The sequence below is a fragment of the Atractosteus spatula genome, chromosome 21, assembly GCF_055471065.1.
Source record: "Atractosteus spatula isolate fAtrSpa1 chromosome 21, fAtrSpa1.hap1, whole genome shotgun sequence".
Classification (NCBI taxonomy): domain Eukaryota; kingdom Metazoa; phylum Chordata; class Actinopteri; order Semionotiformes; family Lepisosteidae; genus Atractosteus; species Atractosteus spatula.
Genome location: NC_142726.1, coordinates 12,867,788 through 12,887,027, shown reverse-complemented (window position 1 = coordinate 12,887,027; position 19,240 = coordinate 12,867,788). Strand labels below are relative to the sequence as shown.

Here is a 19,240-nt window from a genome sequence, read left to right as displayed (position 1 = left end):
CGGGACACCTACCAGTTGTTCTCTACCAGGCAGAGGCTGTGAGTGTGAGTATGGCTTGTGCCGTTTTGAAGAAAAGAATAGATGAATGGACACTCCGTTTTGTCCTCGAAACATTTTTGTGATAGTGCTTTTATCATCCGGGCCAACGTGTAACAATGTCTGTAGCTAATTTATGGCGATTCATTTTTTTAACCTTCTCGGTTATGACAGTGAAGAGGCAGCAAAACTTCACAAAGTTGGAAAGGGGGATAGTTTAAAATGCCCAACCAGCCGCTATATAGTAACAAAAACGACAGCTTAGTGTTCAATAACCTACATATTGTATGAGTTGGTAGGACTATCGTTGAGGCAATAATGCATTTATCAAAGCCAGAGAAAAAGGCAAATCGTAGCCAAAAAATCATATGAACATGCTCATCCAATACCGAAAAAGGATGTTCCCCTACTGTATATAAATGACAGCTTGCTATAAAGGTAGAATCGGCAGAGAACAAGCTGTAAGTGAAGCACGTTTCAGTCGCTATTACAACTTTTCTGTTTCTGTTCACCCAATGAATGGTGAGAATAAAAAAAAACTACAAAATGTTATAGAAAACTTTCGACGAAACAGATTTATCTGTGTGAATCAAAAGTTTTTTTTTGTATTGGCACAGTACATTAAAGAAATATAGGTTTGCATTTTCCGAGATTAAAAAAAAATATATATTATAACGTAGCTCTGGCGTAGTGGCCTATCTTAAGGTATGTTATACCTGAAATGAGTCTGAAATGTATTATTTCACATGGTAAAAAGTCTATAATTTTTCATGTTACAATGTTTTATGCACAATATGTCAGTGCAAACTAGTGATGAACAGAGGCAACTGATGTTCCACACAACTACAAAACTTTCTCTTAAATATCCTGAACGAGACTGCTTAAGTTAATACATGACCAACCCTCAAAATATCTTCTGTATTTACCCTGGCCTGCCACTGAGTAGGTTTGTATTGCAAACGAACCACCTTACCAACTGTTACCATGACAGAGAAGCTAACATTACGTGTACTCAGAGCTCCCTTAATACAATTTAGCTTCTTTCTTCGTAAGGGCGGTCTGGGCAAACTGGAGATTCCAAGCCTTTAATTAAGTAAATTCTGAAAATGACAGAATGTGGCCTCGTTTCCCACTGGGCGAGTGCCTCTAGCAAAAGCAGATCAAGTTCTGAGGATAAGGCAACAAAGGAGGACTCAAAAGGCCAGATGTCCACTTCGCAGGTGAACTAGAAAGCAGATCACAGCACTTGAAGTTTAAGAATTACAACATTTAGAACAATAAATGGTGCAAAAAATGGCATCAAAAACAGAAGTTTGAATATGTTAAAATAAGATAACAATAAAATAATAATAAGATAACATAACTGAGGATATTCAAACTATCATCAGAAACTAAGCTCTCACGTGGAGGAAAAGAAATCGATTTTGTATTTTGATATGATAATTCTATGATAATTTTTGTCCTGATCTACTAATACATCCTTGGCAATCAATCAGCCTGAATAACCTAAATATGTTGCTCGTAGACATTAAGGTAAGCAAAGGGCTACTGTAGATCTATGCATATTCTCTGGTACCTGAATGTTACCCCATCCAGGTTATCTGATTTTCATTGTCTGCAGTTCAAATCAACCCATGATTATTTTTCTGAAAGTACTGTACTTATTTTGGTGGTTACATTTATTCTTGGCATAACTACTCACACAGACAAGGGGCAGCGCAGGAAATCATGGAACTCAAAATCTGCGACTGTTGTACAACCAGACACACACGAAGACAGCTTCAAGGAGGAGGAGGACAGAGCAGCACCAAGAAAGGGAGGTACGGTATATATCCAAGCACATGAATGAACAGCACAGTAAAAACACATTTCAAGCAGTGGTTTCCTGTTGTAGACATGTATGGTATAGATTTGTGTTTTGCTTCTTATTTTAAAACTTTGTGCCCCACGATTGACACCCACCAGTAGTCTGCCATTAGGACCCTGCTTGACTGCTTGACTCTTCATCTTAACAGCAGATGAAACTTAAGTGTCATCTGACAAAAGCTACTTTGGTGAATGTCCCAGACAGAATGGGATGAGTCATGTCTTAGGTTTTTCACTGCCAGGTAGCTGAGACCTTTGTTACAGTATGCGTGAAAGTACAAATACTGATCATAAAACGCATTCAAAGTGAAGACAACAAATAAAAAACCCACAAAAGCAGACCGATCACCACAGACCTGACTCTCTAGGAAATGTGTGTTACTATTGCACTTTCTCATCCTTTAACAACTGGGTTTTTCTGTTCCCTGTATTGTGTTTGGTGGTTTTCCAATGAGTGTAAAAAAGAGGAAATCGAGGTCAGACTAGTTCTGTTTGTCACCCTTCTGGATCTTGCGGTTTACTGCATCTGTGCTGCTTCTTCCCTATCCTTGTTATTCTTTTAAGTGCCTTATTTCGAAAGTAGAGGATCCCAAGGAAAGCAAGGAGAGGCACTACGAGGAAACACAGGAGAAGCCAATCCCTCCTCAGGTGAAGCATGCGTCCCACACTCAGGTGGTCAGGGAGCAGCTGGACAGGATCAAGGCTCAGATGAAAAAAACTTCTCGGGCAAACCTCTTAAAACAGCCAAAGAGGTGAGTTCCTGAAGGCAAGTAACGATACGTAAAAAACTAAGAAGAAACAAAATGACATGTTTTATCATGCAAATAATTTTTTAACTTAAATGGATTGTCGTTCATTTATTGCATACATTAATATATACTCAGAAACAATGACCACTTTTAAACTTACAGTATGGGAAGCCTGCAACATCTTGTTCTAAATTAGAATTGTAGAAACTGCGGTTCAGCATCATGGTTATTCCTTATATTTTACTCTTCATTGTAACATGTATATAAAGTATGTCTGATTATATCCTTTTAAACCAGAGAATAAGATCATTTTGCCTGATTAGGCTATAATTTCAGATTGACATTTTTCACTTTGCTGCCGTCATTTCTTAAGTCCTAAATTGTACATTATCACTGTATGTTTGTACAAATATCAATTTTGTTTTTGGTGTGGATGAGTCTCACGCGGGGCCTGTAACTAGTTTATCATTGCAGAGGTTTTGATTTCTAATGAAAGGCAAACCACTGTGACTGTGTAATTGCCTCAGTAGGAGATTGCATAAACAGTATATTTCAATTCAATACACAGGGGGAAAAAAATGTGGATACAAAATAAGCTTGGAAAAATGCTGCATAGAAAAGAATTTAAGGTTGAACATTCTTTTCAAGAGACTTTCCTCAGTCATGAAGTAAGGAGGCCATATATGTCTTCTTGCAACGGAACAGGTAAAGGTTTGTTCCGTGCTGAAAGGAAAAGAAAAGAGACACAACATTTCGGCTGTGGAGCCTTCTTCAGGTGTAAAGTGGGGAAATAGCAGATAAGAGATTTAGAGTAAGATTAGTGGATATGTGTTCTTGGTTTCACTTCATATTTACAGATTTTGGGTGGCATGGTGGCATAGTGGTTAGCATTGCTGCCTCACAGCACTGGGGCCCTGGGTTCAATTCCAGACCTCCACATGCAATCTATGTGGAGTTTGTGTGATCTCCCATGTTCATGTGATTTTCTTCTGGGTGATCCGGTTTCCTCCCACAATCCCACAGAACATACAGATAGGTTAATTGGCTTCTGGAAAAACTGGCCGTGGTGTGAGTGTGGGTGTGTGTTTGTGTCTGTGTGCGAGTCCTGCGATGTACCGGAACCCTGTCCAGGATGTTCTGTATCTTTGTGCCTGTTGTTTGCTGGGACAGGCTGTGGCTCCCCTGCAACCCTGTACTAGTAAAAGCAGTTTAGAAAATGGATGGATTAACTGATTTTGGGCAGTGCTTTGACGTGTTTGTTACAGCTGTTGCTTCAAAGCTCTTGTTTTGATTTCAGACTGAGATGCACATTCCATACAGAGTTTGTCTGCTTTCCCTCACGTCCACGTAGGCTGGTGTTTCCAATTTCCACCCACTCTCCCAGGAAGCTTAACTAGTATCTGTAAATCATCACTGTTTGAGTGTACCCTGCAATTGACTGGCATCCTGTCTACTGGTTGATACTTCCTTAAACACTTACGCTTTCTGTAACCCTTAGTAAGAGGTTTTCTGATAGTGTATGTGCATATTAACAGACATTGTTTTGCTTTGTCTCCTGCAGGAAATCTTATCATCCATTTGTTTGGAACAGTTTACACCCATATTCAGATACTCATGAAATAGACTTTCTTCTTGCACTGGTAGGTTATCTTCTCAAGCCCTGTGTTAGGTAGACAGCATATTGCACAGTTCAGTACTGCATACTGTACTTAATGAGTATGAACACTTCGAGAGAGCATTCCTTACCTATTTAAAACTGTGCTGCACTTACAGCTCATGTGATACTAAGGTACTGGGGCCGGAGTAAGAATCATCTATTGTAGTAATTCACTACCTAATGAATGAAAGCGGGTTTCCTGGTGTGATGGAGTTAATGGCTTCAGAGTGGTCATCAGCTAAACACACTGACCAAATAAAATCCTAGACTATCTCTAGGATGCTCAGAGTCAGGCCTAACCAGAAAATAGTGCCTTCCATGCCTATCAAAAAATATCCTTGTTTTTTTCATGACAGACCTTAAAACCATACCAGTGTCCCTTTCACAGTTGTTTGATTTGTCTGTTTTCTTGTTCATGTTAATGCCCAAAGGTCATACCATTATAGATTTGCATGGTTTTATGCCTCTGAAAGGATAAAAAGATTCTGGATTTTATATGTGATCTTACATCTAATTATTGCATCTCAGTCAACAGCTGTCCACCGCAACCCAAAGAGTCAACAGAGTGCTTCTAAAATTATTGATCTTCCGGCTTCCTGGAGTATGGACAAGTAACAGTCCTTAAACAAGGAGTTTCCCAAACTGATGGTTTTCCTGTGCATATTTAAATGGGTAATTAGTTTCTGAATGACATTTCTCTTTGGGTAGAATCTTGGACTCTGGGCCTTCAGCGTATTACAAACTCTTTGAAACCTGGTATTGCATTTATTAAAAAGCTCATATCCCAGATTTCTTGCCAGAATCTGACACAAATTTACTATGCTGATGTATTTTTAATTGCAAAAAAAAATTCTTAAAAAAGACAGAAAATCCTTTGTAATACCTCCAATTTCTACACTTCCCAAGATTAAAAGTATGAATTATCATAGTTACAGTAGTTTATATAAGTGGATGCCGAATTATGTGCCATCTCATTTAAATAAAGTGAATTTCTTACCATAACATGATTGTTAATGTAGGCATGGGAAAAGGTTTTGAACTTGAAAGAGTTCAGTTTTATCAAAGAAGTTAAAAAAATTGGCACTGTGTTGTTAGATTCAGATTGTCAGAGGAATAAAAATTGTTTTATAGTATTTCTTGGAAATAGGTTATCATAAAGTAGAAGACCATATTTTTTCTGATTCTAATTTCATCTGAAAGTTAAAAATTAACCAGTTGCAGCCAATTAAGTGACTCTTGTGTAACATGAGAATGAAATTGTGTTAAACCTCCAGTGTACATTTATTACATCATTTACTACATGCAATACACTGGCTTTTGGAGAAATCAGGTATTAATGCCACTAACATCAAAGCATAAAAAAGACAAAATAATTGTATCCCCCTTTTTTATATGCCTCTACATTTCATATTTCAAGTGACTTCTTCGTGCCATTATGCACAGCACAAGCAATTACAGCAGAAATGGGTTAAGCTTTTATAAGAGATTATACCTGAATGTAAGGATTTTTCCCCAAGAGCTTAAACAGGCTAAAGATTTATGAATACTCAATGGCATTTTCATAGAAAAACGTGTTATGTGGTAGATCTTCAATACCTAATCACTCTGCATCTTAGTTACATTAAATAACTTATTATAAAACAATTAAATTTTTGTCTTTTTAATCTGATTATCTCTCTAATTCACAGAGTTTAACAAACAGAAGCAATGCACATCGATTCATTTTTAGTTGTCAACCGGAAAAGAAGCACAGAATCCTGCTGAAGAGTTCGCAGGTTTGTCACTTACGAAAACAGAGAGGGAATTATACCGAAAGCACTTGGACCAGATGTCCCTACAGCAGCCTGTCCTTCAATGCTCTATGAAGATGGCACTCATAACATATATGGGTCATACAAGGAGCTCTTCAAAGGCAGTCAAGGAGATAACAGATCATTGCATTATAAAAAAAGTTTCCAGCTGAAGGCAGCAAGCTTCTAAATATCTACACTGTAGATCTAATGAAAAAGTCGGAACAATTAAGCACCTTTTTACACCAATAAAAAAGATTAAAGATGTAAAAATGAAGCAGACTAAGGTTCTGGCTCAATTCCATGGCTATTTAAGTGTCATTTTTTTTTCTCCAAAGTAATGATATACACAAATTCAATTAGTAGTACTGTAAATAATTCTGGTTCACTAAGAAAATGTCAGCATTGCTGATCAAAATTTCCTAATACTTTTGAGCTGATTAGAAGTGCAGTTTAAAATTCCCAATAATAAAATGTAATGATAGAATTGGTCACCTTAAGTGTTTTTTCTGGTATTTGCAAAGTTGAAGAAAATATGAAAAATGTTTTTTTCCCCCAATGTCCATTTTTTTCCCCTGTTTGCAGCATTCCAAAAGCAGGTACTAAAAGGTATTTAAGAACAACTATTAAAGAACTGTATCTAGACTAAAAATTCACTGTAAATGCATCCTACACTCTTCCTCATGGACCTATGCCTCTCCATCATCTTCTGTGTATTACGAAATGTGGTCCCCCTGACACTGTCTCAGCTGTTCTGTACAAAGTTCTGCTGTGTTTTATATCCCTGCTACCTTCTCTCCCCCTCAGGAGAAGGGTTAACAGCTGAAATGTTGTGGTTGTTCCTAATTTTCAGCGTGTTCCAATAGAACAAGTAGTGTAAGTCCCAGCTCCCCACTCAAATCTCATAAAAGAAAAGTTCCTTAAATTATAAAGGAATTAATTAATATCTCACCATGTAACTGAATAATGTGAGCTCATGGGTACTTTTTTCAATTTAGAAAAGTACGGTATTAAATCTTTGTAACGGTAACTCGGTCATGTACACATAAAGGACTTTTTTATAACCTAGTGCTCTGAACAAAAAGTGAAGAGCAGGCTTAAGAGGGTCCTAGATTGAGTTAACCATCTGGAAACAGAATAAAACACTAGTTTCAGTTACATCATTCAGGTCAAGGTGCTTGTAAAGAATAAAAAAAGACCTATTTTAAAACCATTTATTACCAAAATACAATGGCAAAGTTGTAACAGATAACAGTCTATAAAGCAAATAAATTACTCTTGCTTAGCATTTCTGAAGGTAGTTACAATGTATCCTAAAACAATGAAAAGCAAGATCAGACCATAGTTTTGCAACTCTTTTTTGGCATTAAGGCATGCAGCTTAATGTGCTGAATTAAGTTACAAATATTAACTGTTCATCAACTATGTACAGTGAAAGAATAACCAATCATATCTCAAAAACAGCCTTGAAGATTTTCTATGCTTTGGCTAAAAAAATTAGTGTTTCATCAGACATTTTAAAAATATAGATATTCTTAAAAAACACATCCATTGCAATACTATACATAAGAAGCATTTCGGTATAAATCAATACAGTACCATGTGTTTTAATATACATCACAATATTTCAAATGAGTGGCAAATCTATTTGAATTTTATGAAATGGAAGGCACGCAGGAGAATGACTGCAGGATACATATTTTACATGCTGGCCAAGACCAGTTTTGTCACTTTCAGTCATAAAATCACTATCTGCGCCCTTTTTTTTTCCTCACAGATTCCTAATATAAAGGCTAATATGAATGTTAACTTCTTACAGTGAAAAATGAAATAAATTAGCCTATGGGATAAGAAAAACAAAGCAGTGGTACCTAATTTAAACTGTTTTCAGTCAGAAAGTCAAACAAAAACAATTTAAATAAACAAATCTGTTATTAATTTTTATATTTTCAGTAATATACCAATGCAATCATGTTCTGACTTGCTACTATTGTCAAATACAATATTCCTACCTTTTACAATTGTATGTTCTGCAACAAATTGTGTCATAAATCCTAATGCAGTTTAACATCTTAGAATCCAGGCATTGTCTCATTAAAAAGAATACCATCATAAAATATCTAATATCTACTGCTGTGGAGACATAACAGGTAAGTTAGTTAATGGGTTTAAGTGAGATATCCCTGAAATGTAAGTGCGATTATTGATAAAAATCTATCCAATGCCTGGGGGACATTGCATAGAGATGTATTCACACCTGCTTCTGGATATGATGTTAAGAAAGTTAGGAAGTTATTAAAATGCAAAAATATTAAAATGAATCTTGGCATATGATGTGATGCAAATAAAGAAGTCTGAAGGGTTTTGACTTGAGAAACATTTTGCATTGTAAATTAAGCATGAAAATAATTGGGTATGTTAATCACACTTTTCAATTCTGTTGATAGAGGTCACTTATTTAATTAAATTCTCCCATTAATTAACACAGTTCATAACTTTTCAACCAAACTGTTCTTAGGTGAAGACAGAAAAGGTTTTTAGTCCTGAATAAAAAGTGTCAGTACACGTACAAAACGTAGCATTTTAAAATTAGAAGGAAAAGGTCAGTATGGTTTTGTTTGCTGTAAAACGTCAGTTATTAAATTCACATCAATAGCTGAGAAACAGAAGAAACTAATTTTAGCCCTCATTTTCATGGTGAAGGCATAGTTTCTTATAGCCATGCAGGTAACTTTGAGGTACTGAAATTACACTGAACGCCCATCCCAGCTTTACAGCAATGTTGACATGTTTGATGAATGGGCTGGTGATACCTGCAAAGTAAAGCCATGTTTTGCAAGATAATCCTTATCATATTTGCAAAAGAATGTTGCTTTTTTCTAACAACATACATAGCAAATGATAAGTCAGATATTCACGTGTCGGTCTTTTAGAACTTGCCATCTATGCAAAACCTTTATGCAAATATTTTTCTTCATGAATGACAATATAAATATTGGAGAAAATTAAGCATGTGAGTTGAAACACAAAATATGTACAGTATAAGCAACTTAATGAGAACAACATTCCATCAAAAATGAGTCATTAGGCATGGCCTGACAAAGACTAAGACACTGAATTATTCAGGGTTCCTAGATGGCCTATGTCTAACTGTTCAGACAATTAAATAAAAGTGGGTTCATACCTGAACCCATGAAGTTTATTTTGCTTATGGTGAGAAGATATCAAATAACAAGCCTCTAAAAACATTTAAAGTATGTTTTACATGTATAATTAAAAAAAAAATAGCCTAAACAAATACAAAATGGGAACTATTCCTAATCTGTGTCCATACCATTGAAACCGCATCCAGAATCAGTTTAATTTCTATTCCAGAACTAAACGACCCTCATTAAAATGATGAGTTATGAGGTAACCTCCTTTTAGAGACAGTGAAATATTATAAGAATAAGAAGTAGCAACAAAACATTTAAAAAACGTAAACTACATGTATAATTCTTAGAAGTTTTAAATAGGTGTCACTTGATTACATCTGATGAAAAGTAGCAAACGTAAGTTACATGCATGATGTAAAAAAACAACAACTATAACAACGTCAACCTAACATTAGAGAACTTAATTTTATACAAAGCTTTTTCTTTATACATCATGGATAAGAATATTCTGACATTCATAGGCATCATTTTACAGTTTGCTGTTTTTGATGAAATGCTGCCTTTTAATTACAGAAGATCAGAATAAAACTGATACTATAAGAATGTCAACAAAATACCTCAAAAGTCAAACTGAATATTGGACCAAAGAACATATAGATATCGTCAGTTACGTCTAGTATTTTTCCAAAACAATACAAACTCAAGTATTTCACTACATTTCATTGTAATACTACTCAAAAAATAAGGTACTTGCCTTATGTGACTGACTAGCTCTTTCTTGAGAACATTTCATTAGGACAGAGAGGCAATAGCACCAATCTGAGAGATTAAAACGCATTGCCGTTTCAATAACGGAAAACTACATGCATAAATATAAATTAAATAAATATTTTGGGCAATACACACTCAAGAAAAATATACACAACAAAGCTCCTGCAAGTTTATAGATCTGTTGAAAACTGGTGCTGTCAGTACTATTCATATACATTAAATATACATAGAACCAAATATATATATTGTCCACAAACACGTTATATATGTGGTCTATGTATACTTGTGGTTCACATGTGTAATTCACACCATTCTACAGTATTACACCATATTTAAACTAAAGCTGCCTTTAATCATGTTTGAAAAATATAACCCCTTGAAATGGGATGGAATCTATTTTTACAAAATAAATGGATTTAATGAGGTATGCAATGTTTTCCTTTTCTTTAGTCCAAATCTACATATGCTAGGTAGTAGACTACCTTTCAAAACTTTTCATAGAACATTCAAACTATTTCTGATTTAAATTCAAATTAAAAAAAAAATCAGGAAGTCCAGGATATGTACATTATTAAGGAAGTGTAAGAAAGTATAAAAAGCAGAAACTTTTTTGCTTTGTGACATAATGGATAACTGTCAAGTTTTGCGTTTGATTGGGAAAGGAAAGACGACCGCAAAGCTGGCTTTTGCGTCGCTTCACCTTGGAAGCAGGACAGCTCATCAAACAGCAGTCCAAGGTCAAGCCCTCCAGAAGAAGTCAGACAATAAAAAGACAGGCATCCTGGCCCATGGTCTTGACCATCTTGTGTATTCCCCTTCCAGCTTCAGCAGCTAGGGGCTCTGCTCCTTGTTCAAAATTATATTAATGATCTCGCCTTCGTGCTCCTTCATATGCTCCATCAGGTGCTCTTTGCTGGTGGACTCAAACCCGCAGATGCAACAGCAGAACAGCAGCACACAGTACTCCATCCCTGCCCTGGCAGGCGCACCTCCTTTCTCAGGAGCGCTCTGGGGTCTTGTGGCCACGCAAGGGCCCTGCAGTGGCTCTGATGCCCCTGGGCTTTCCTCAGGAGTGGAGGCCAGAGGGTTAGGATCTGTTTTATTTGTTCTGCCACAAGGTCTCTCCACAACTGGTTCAACAATGGCAGCCTGCTTCTGAGCTAAACATGGGGACCTAGAGGAAGACATAAAGGAACATGAAGAAAGCCTGTCTGCACATATACACAGTATCCCAAAAACAACCACTATATTTTAATGGTGTGAATTTGGTAATACTAGCTGCTTTTAGCTAAATGCAAAAAAGAATGAACAGATTGCTAATAGTCTACTAATAAAGACATATGTTCTATAATAACCCATACATTTTTGAGATCAGTTAACTTAAACTCACCTGCTGCTTTGTGAAATGGCTTCATTAATAGCTTTGTTGACTTGCTCATAGTTATAATTTTGGTCACCAGCATGTTTCCACATGTGTGATTTTAGAGAAGGGGGGTGGCTACACACATATCCACAGAGAGAACATCTGGGAAAAAGAACAGAATGGCATTTAGCTAAAACCTATACCCATGTTTACAGATCATTCTTAACATTTGAAAGTTCAAGACTTTTATGTGATCTAAATGCTGCAGGTTTGATGCTGAGACATGTCACCAACTGATTTGGACTGGCTGTCATGAAATAGCGGTGCGGAATTGGAAGATTACGGCAGAGTGACACCTGGGTAGTGTTGGCATTAATGAGCCAGGGTCCTCTCGGTTTTGTGGTAAATAACTTGCAGGGAGGTCTGTGAGAAATGTACTTCACCACTTCTCCTCCACTCAGGACTGTCTCCTGTGAAACACGGTGCACTTTTCAAAGAGAAATGTCGGCCTTTCTCTTTCCCTCATGAGTCGCTAGAAAGATTAAAAATAATTGAGGTTTCTGGATGGGTGGGTATGTAATTAAATCAAATTTTAAGAACAAAAGTCAGAGATAGTACTAGAAAAAGGATGGCAACTAAACAACATGAAACGCAAAAGATCATGTTGCTGCAGAAGTTTATTTTTTTTTAAAGTTTGATACATTAGATACCTTTCAAAGACATTTAATAAGGTTTCAGTTACAACATGGAACAAACAGGTTGTGTTACTGTACAGTAGGCAAACCTCTTGCCAGTACCTGCATATAGCCTGCAGAACTAGAACTTGCTTTTATGGATGCTGACAGAATAGGATTTTCACAATATCATACCTTATGTATATACACTACAGTTCATTATAGTTACTATCAGAGTCTCCTTAGACCAATTAATGTTACTGATATTTCCAACTGCAGAAAATAATTAACTAACTTACCAAAAGCAATTAGAGAAGACTGTCTTGCGATTTAAACAAAATCAAGAGGTCAAATACATATCAGAGTCACAACATGGAGAATACGGCTTAAGCTACAGCACTTAATGTACCTCCAGTGCTGGCATTAGTAACATGTAAACTGGTGAAGCTCCTCTCCACACTATGATGTCCAGAATGCACCCAGATGTTGACTGCCAGGTTCAGCTCAGCAGGATTGCAGTTTTGGCTTACAACTACCCAGTTATGTAATGTCCTCCTCATTAGCCAATGATCAAGCTGAAAGTTCTCACAAAGTAGCGACAGTCTTCATCAGTGCCAACGTGACCAGACTAAATGGGTGACTACATGCATCAAAAAGGTCTTGGCAATCTGATATTTCCAAAGCATATGGAAATGTGGTGACATCTATGGAAAAGAGCATCAAAAACCATCCACAATCACCTGCAAATGGTTGCATGTGCTCTGTGGATTGATTTAAAACATCTGCCAAATCCCAACCCAATCGGGATTGATCAAGTTCATTATTTCAAACAGCAGTAACAAGAAGAGTACTAATTATGGGATGCAAAATGATTAAAGAGAAAGCAAGGTAAACTTCCAGAAGTCACAAAAAAGGTTATGTGCGTAGTGTGTAGCCTTTTCCTTTTTCCTGAACACGCTGAATCTCCATACCTGTACTGCTCCATCAGCTGCACGGCCTGGTGCTCCTGTGGGTGCCTCCTCATGTGGCTCTTGAGGCTGTTCATGTTTGTTGTCGCAAAGTCACAGCTGCAGCACCTGCAAGCAATTCACATAAAAATTCAGGTATGGCTTCCCACGGAGAAGCAGCACCAAGACAACACCTCTCCTGTAAGCAGACATGCTATCCAACAGAGGACATTATCAGCAAGAACAGAAGGATCCTGCTCTGACAGTTGGCAGAAAAATTTGTTTTCGGACCTTTAATTAATAAGCTCCTTTAACCATAGAAGGGAACATTTCTGTGCTTTCCAAGTGGCTGATCTTCTAAGTCTACAGCTTTGGCAATCTAACGCATCAAGGTCATTAAGCAATCTGTGCTCAATTTAAGGCGATCTACACCAGATTTGATTAAATCCAAGTTAATAATTAAAAATAAATAACTCAATTAAAATGTCTTTTAGCATAGGCATACAAATAGTTCTACTGCAAAATAATCATCAATAGTTATTTTGGTATTGATGTAATGTTTGGTATAAATTTGATTTCACATTACTAAATCAAAACAACAACAAAACTTCTTATCTTTAAGCTCAGCACTTTTAAGATCAACCTTTTATGAAGAACCACAGCAGTGAATTGCCTGCTTTCCATAAAACATATGGCCTGAGGTTACAGTTTTGTGCGTCAGTCATTAGAGACCTGATTTGCACACACTGAACTAAAAACAAAGAGGTGTAGCTGAAAGACACACAATATGTTACTTGTTTTCAGTAGCTTTTAACATATAGCTTGGTTCCAAAGGGTAGTATGTCTCATATACACACACCATCCCGAGTGTGTGTAAGTTACAGATAAAGTTATTACCAGTATTGAACAGTTAAGGGATCTTTTACTTTCTGCTTACCATTACACATTTTCCAGGTTCCAGGCCTAATTTTTTAAAAATTATATTGAATTAAAACCAACATTAACTTAAATGTCTTACATGCATATAAATATATTTAGCTAATGAATGCCACCCAGTTTTGGCCTCTACATTAGCTTTCTCACATTAATATCTGTTCCTGTAATCATAGTCTAGCAACTGCAGAGTGTGTGTTAAGGGATAAGGTACATCTTACAAACCTGTATGGCTTGTCAGAGTTGTGAATTCTTCTATGATTTCGAACCCCCACATACGTTGAGCTGGTGTAGTCGCACACATCGCATTTGTAGATTTTCTGAATACTCGTCAGACCTGCAAAAACAAGGTAAAGTCCAGCTCAGTTTGCTTTTTATAGGCTTTGGGCTATATAAACTGCAACTCAAAAGATCTTTCAATTTAACAAGTGAAATCTTTTACACAGATAAAGTACAGTACTCAGTATTCAATGATTTATTTAAGAAACCGCCTTATTGCATAGTTTAATGGACATTTACAGTATCCCATAGGAATTCCCCCGTATTACAGACACTTTAATAACAGCAAAATAATCTTACCTTCTTCTGCACTCTTCTCTTCAGACTCCTCCACTGTTGCTGCCGTCTCAGTAACGGAAGGCAAAGCTGCCAGTGCATCAGGCAATCCATGCTGGTCTCGCTCATGATTTCTCAGCTGACTCTAAAATATGTTTTGAAAATCATGAGAGCTAAACAGGCAATGTGTAATGATAAAAAACAACAACTAACCTTTAAAGAGGTTTCACAGATGCATTGATATTCCACGGCACTCTTTTTTAGCTTGCTCTAGTCTTACAAAGAGGCATCATAAAGCAAAACAAATACCGACCTATTTTCTCATCACTTTTAAAACTTTTCCAAAATCTCAATTCATCTGCCCTACTCAGACCCAGCTCTGCAGAAGGAACTCTTTCAAGCTGCACAAATGTCGCTCCCTGTTTAAGCATACGATAACATCAGTAAGATCAAAAAGATTAGATCAGTGTAGCACAGCTTCATTTCCTTCCAGCAGTCTTACTTCCTACCTTGTAATAGAATGTTTCGTTGCACTGCTTACAGTGGTACATTCTGGTTTTGCAATGATTTATCATGTGGTTCTCCAGGTCCTTGCTGTCATTAGCAATGTGGTCACAGATGGGGCACTGGTAAGGCTGGCGCTGACGGTGCACTCTAAGATGCTGTTTGATGTACCCCTTGTTGCCACTGGTGTAACGGCACAAGCGGCAGCGATAAGGCCGATCGCTGTCTGGAATGAACTCCACCAGGTTGCCATCCGGCAAGCTCGTATCGCTGTTGGGCTGGCTTTGGGCATTATCCTGCAACTCTTTGAGGATGTCTTCATCCGAGGCATTCTGGTCAGTCCTTTCTCTCAGCTTTTCGATCACGGTCAGCAGCGACATGCTGATTCCCATCTTCACGGGACCCTCGGGGATTCCCTCTTTGGGCTTGGGTTGCAGCTCCAAGTTGACCAGCGCTGTGCCTGCCTCCTTTATGTTGGTAAACTCTTCCGGGGCGTTTCGGACAGCCGAGGTCACTTTGTGTGGGGAGGCGCTGGCGATGTCGATGTATCTTTGACCCGTATCTGGGGACTGGCTACTCAGCTCCACGATGCTCTTTATGCTAGCTTTCATCATCTCGGGTGTTCTAGTTGGCATGGCGACCAGGGCCTCCGCCGCCAAGGAGTGCAACCTCAAAGACTCGGAATGTGTCCTCCTGCGGACCGGTGGGATGTTTTCGTCGCTCGCGGTGGATGAATCTTTGGAAGCCTCGTCTTCACTCTGCTGCTTCTCGTTGTTACACCATCCGATCACCACCTCTTCTACGGCAACGCCACCTTTACTCGTTTGATAATCTCCTGGGTCATCTTCATAATACACCGGCGAATCCTCAGTCAGCGACCTCTTCTCCACCTCTATGCGCGAGTCTATCAAGAATGGCTTGGTTGCAATAGCTTCTTCAGCTCCTGGAAGACGTTCCACTATGACATTCACATGTCCTGCTCGGTTGGGACTACAGTTTATGATCTTCTGAGCAGAGGACAGGAGACTGTCCGAGGCGCTGTGATCTTGCTCTGAATCGGAGGCAACCTGCTCTTCGACCACCTCCTCCTCTGTTACAGGGACTTTTGAATGGTACATTTCCTCAGCACTCTCTTCCACTGCTGGGACTAAAGCAGCTTTCTCCTCACTGTCTGTGCCCGAGGTGCATAGCTTGATTTGAAAGGAAGGAGCACTGTTTAATGTCTCTGGCTTACTCACGGGAGTGAGAACTACAACAGCCTCATCTACCGGAGGGCCTGACGTTGAGTCCACCATGCAAGAGGTCTCAGACTCGTCTTCAAATATTGGATAGGAGCAGTCAACTAAACCAGCATGCTTCCATGCATGGGTTTTGAGCATGCGCTGCTGGCCGCAGGTGTAGCTGCAGATCAAACACCTGTACATGCCGTACTGCTCGTAGGTGTACCACTTTTTCTTCACGGGTTGAAGGTCCAAATTGTCCACACTTACGCTGGCCTCCACCCCTTCGATATTCACCTGTAAGCCCCCAGCGTATGCCAGCTCTTTGCCATCAGCGGTGGAGAGAATCCGGATCTCCCGTGTGTGATGTGGGTCCACGCTTTTGAGCTGCTCTTGATTTTCTACATGAACCCTCACGTGGGCTTCCAGGTCCTCCTGGTGCTTGGACGTGTAGCGGCACTCAGAGCACATCAGGATCACCTCGTTCTGCTGGTCGTGCTGTTTTATGTGGTCTTTCAGTAAGGTCAGGGTTGGGGAGATGAACTTGCACAGACTGCACTGGTAGCAGGTGATCGTTTTGCCACAGCTCGCATACCCATTTTCTGGTATATAGTATTCCTCCCGCACTTCCTCACTGCACCTTAGTGCATCCGAGTCTTTTGTCATCTTCGAGGGGACTTCGTAGTTCTCTTTGCTTTCCACAGCTGCAGACGTGCAAGTGAGGTGAGGTCGCTTCTTCCCGGATAGCGAGCAGCGCCTGGGTCTTTTGTTTTCAACTATCTTGCTCAGTTTCTCTATGACCTGGATGAGGGAGTCGGTGGCCTTTTGCTTTTGTTTCCCATCAGAGCCCTGCAGACATGCGTTTACCGCCCTCTCAGGAATGAGCAAGGCGTCTTGTGCTCTTCCATGGGGCACCAGAACTGCAATACTGCTGCTCTCCTCCATCCCTGCAACCAAAGGATGAAGAAGGTTAAAAACACAGAACATAGAAGGAATAATCAGTACATCACCGCGGTCTTTTGCACAGGCAGGGACATCTCTACTGCTCTGGAAGTATTTCAAGGGGAGATAAAATTAAGATGATGCCAGCATCAATTCACATACACATAATCTTGCTTGCATATGCAAGACAAAGCATGAACACTTTTATCAGCATCCTTAATTTTACACCATATGACAAGGAGTTAATCTTCCTGAAAACGGAGTGAATAACATTTTTTAATGTATATCTTTTGACTTATATTAATCACTAAAATTTATGAATGCAGACATGCTCACAGTTCTATATATAGTTATATAAGCCAACATGTGTTTGCTTTTTCCTTCCCCCAGCTACTCACTTTAACTGCCACTGCTATTCCTGCCTGAGGCTGGTCAAGTTTAGCTCAGGTGCTGATTTCAATCAATCTTGGTGGGATCTCTCAGGGTCATGAAAGACATCCAGCCAAAATCCACAATTTCCAATTAGGATGTTAAGAGACCCCAGTTATTAGTAATGGCAAATATAGATTACATCCCCCGAATATAGCTTAGCATTATCAAGCACCATGTTCTTTATGGATATAACTGTAGTTTCGACTTGTTATTTCATATAACTCTGGAACACACGACAATATATTGGATCTGGGTCGATGGATACATTGAAAGAATGTCGGTCAATGACTTTTTGAAATCATCAAATATTACTTTTTTGGGGAAAACACACGCCTGCTTTCAACGTCAAGGACATGTTCCTTGATTCGTCGCTACAAACGAAGGCACAAACTTCAAAATGACACTGTAAGTTTCTGCAAGAGGACTAATGCCGATAACCGCAACAAGTTACACGTAATCATCCGTTCACACTTCTCATCACCTCAAGCCACATTCGCGAAATGCTGAAATACGGTTATGGAATAATTCACTTAATAACGGAAACATGCTAATGAGAAGCTGAATGACTTTTCCATGGGAATACATGTTTTTACCGATTCCCGAACACATAGACGATACAACTGCGGCTAGCAAGGATTAGCAAGGACCTTAAACACGAAGAATGCAAAGCATTAAAAATAAAGGGAAATGAGAAAACATACAGGTTAACATCAAATAAATCAGAAATATGTGCTTGGGTCGACATGCATTTTATGCTCAGAAGATATCACATAGCTGTACTTCATGACTAAGGGGTGCCGGTGAACTACATATTGCCCACCAAATGCTTTCCAATAAGAGTACCAATCCAGAGGAAAGTAGTACAACGTTTAAATCGAACTGCGTTTAGGCTATATATCGTGCAACCCCAAGACACGCAACCCGAGAGCAACGCTCTCAAAAAAATGCCAATGTGGGAAAAGGGGGCAGGACATCATGACAACTGTACTGGCTAACCCATCCACGAGTCAGATTTCCACACTACAAACACACACACAAATAAAGGCAAACAGAACCAGTTCTCTTGTTTAATAAGTGTCTCGGCATCACAAGACTGTCACGCGTAGAGCAGATACTTACTGATCCAATAACACGATTTTCAATGATCTTTGGCCTCGGCAAACACAAGACTTTGATCTTTTCCTTTCCCAGTAACAGTGAACTCACACACACTGCACTCAAAATGGCGAGGATGGAGCAGGGATCACGTGATCCGCGCTCGGCCCGATCAGGTGATCAGAATGGAACGCTGGATTGCTGCAGCCTCGAGCTACCTTAATGGTAGGAGTTTCTTATAATCTCCTGCACCTTTCACGTTTTCTTTACAAATTGAGTTTAAATAATCCGGGCAGTTGTGTATTATTTATACACTTAAATGCGTTTTCAACACTGTACTTTTATAGTAAAAGAGGGTAAATGTTACTTAGATGCTCATATGCTGCAGAAAATAGACTTTTTTTATTTTTTGTTGTTCTGTAGCGCCATCTAGTGTTTTCCAAGGAATGATAATACTGTATGTTAAATAAAAGAAGACGCGCGACCTTAAAATTCAAAGAATTTAACATAAATACTGGGTTGACTTCGGTTTCATTATTGCAAGGATACAT

At 38.7% G+C, this 19,240-nt stretch overlaps 1 protein-coding gene across 1 annotated transcript; it reads right to left on the bottom strand.

Annotated features, from left to right (window-relative positions):
* Positions 1–7,300: 7,300 nt before the first annotated feature.
* On the bottom strand, positions 7,301–18,818 carry znf507 (zinc finger protein 507). The gene is made up of 7 exons (XM_088939205.1): positions 18,714–18,818; positions 15,006–17,167; positions 14,521–14,641; positions 14,167–14,278; positions 13,033–13,137; positions 11,415–11,549; positions 7,301–11,198 (listed from the first exon to the last, which is right to left on the bottom strand). Exons 2-7 carry the CDS (start codon positions 17,163–17,165, stop codon positions 10,856–10,858), a joined length of 2,976 nt encoding a protein of 991 aa, XP_088795331.1. The 5' UTR covers positions 17,166–17,167; positions 18,714–18,818; the 3' UTR covers positions 7,301–10,855.
* Positions 18,819–19,240: the final 422 nt, after the last annotated feature.

Excerpts from the sequence above, each read along its gene's own strand:
- znf507 (XM_088939205.1), bottom strand. The coding sequence starts at position 17,165 with ATGGAGGAGAGCAGCAGTATTGCAGTTCTGGTGCCCCATGGAAGAGCA. Across the intron at positions 14,279-14,520 it reads AGAGAAGAGTGCAGAAGAAG|GTCTGACGAGTATTCAGAAA; the intron begins GTAAGATTATTT and ends TTGTTTTTGCAG. Across the intron at positions 11,199-11,414 it reads GCCATTTCACAAAGCAGCAG|GTCCCCATGTTTAGCTCAGA; the intron begins GTGAGTTTAAGT and ends GTCTTCCTCTAG.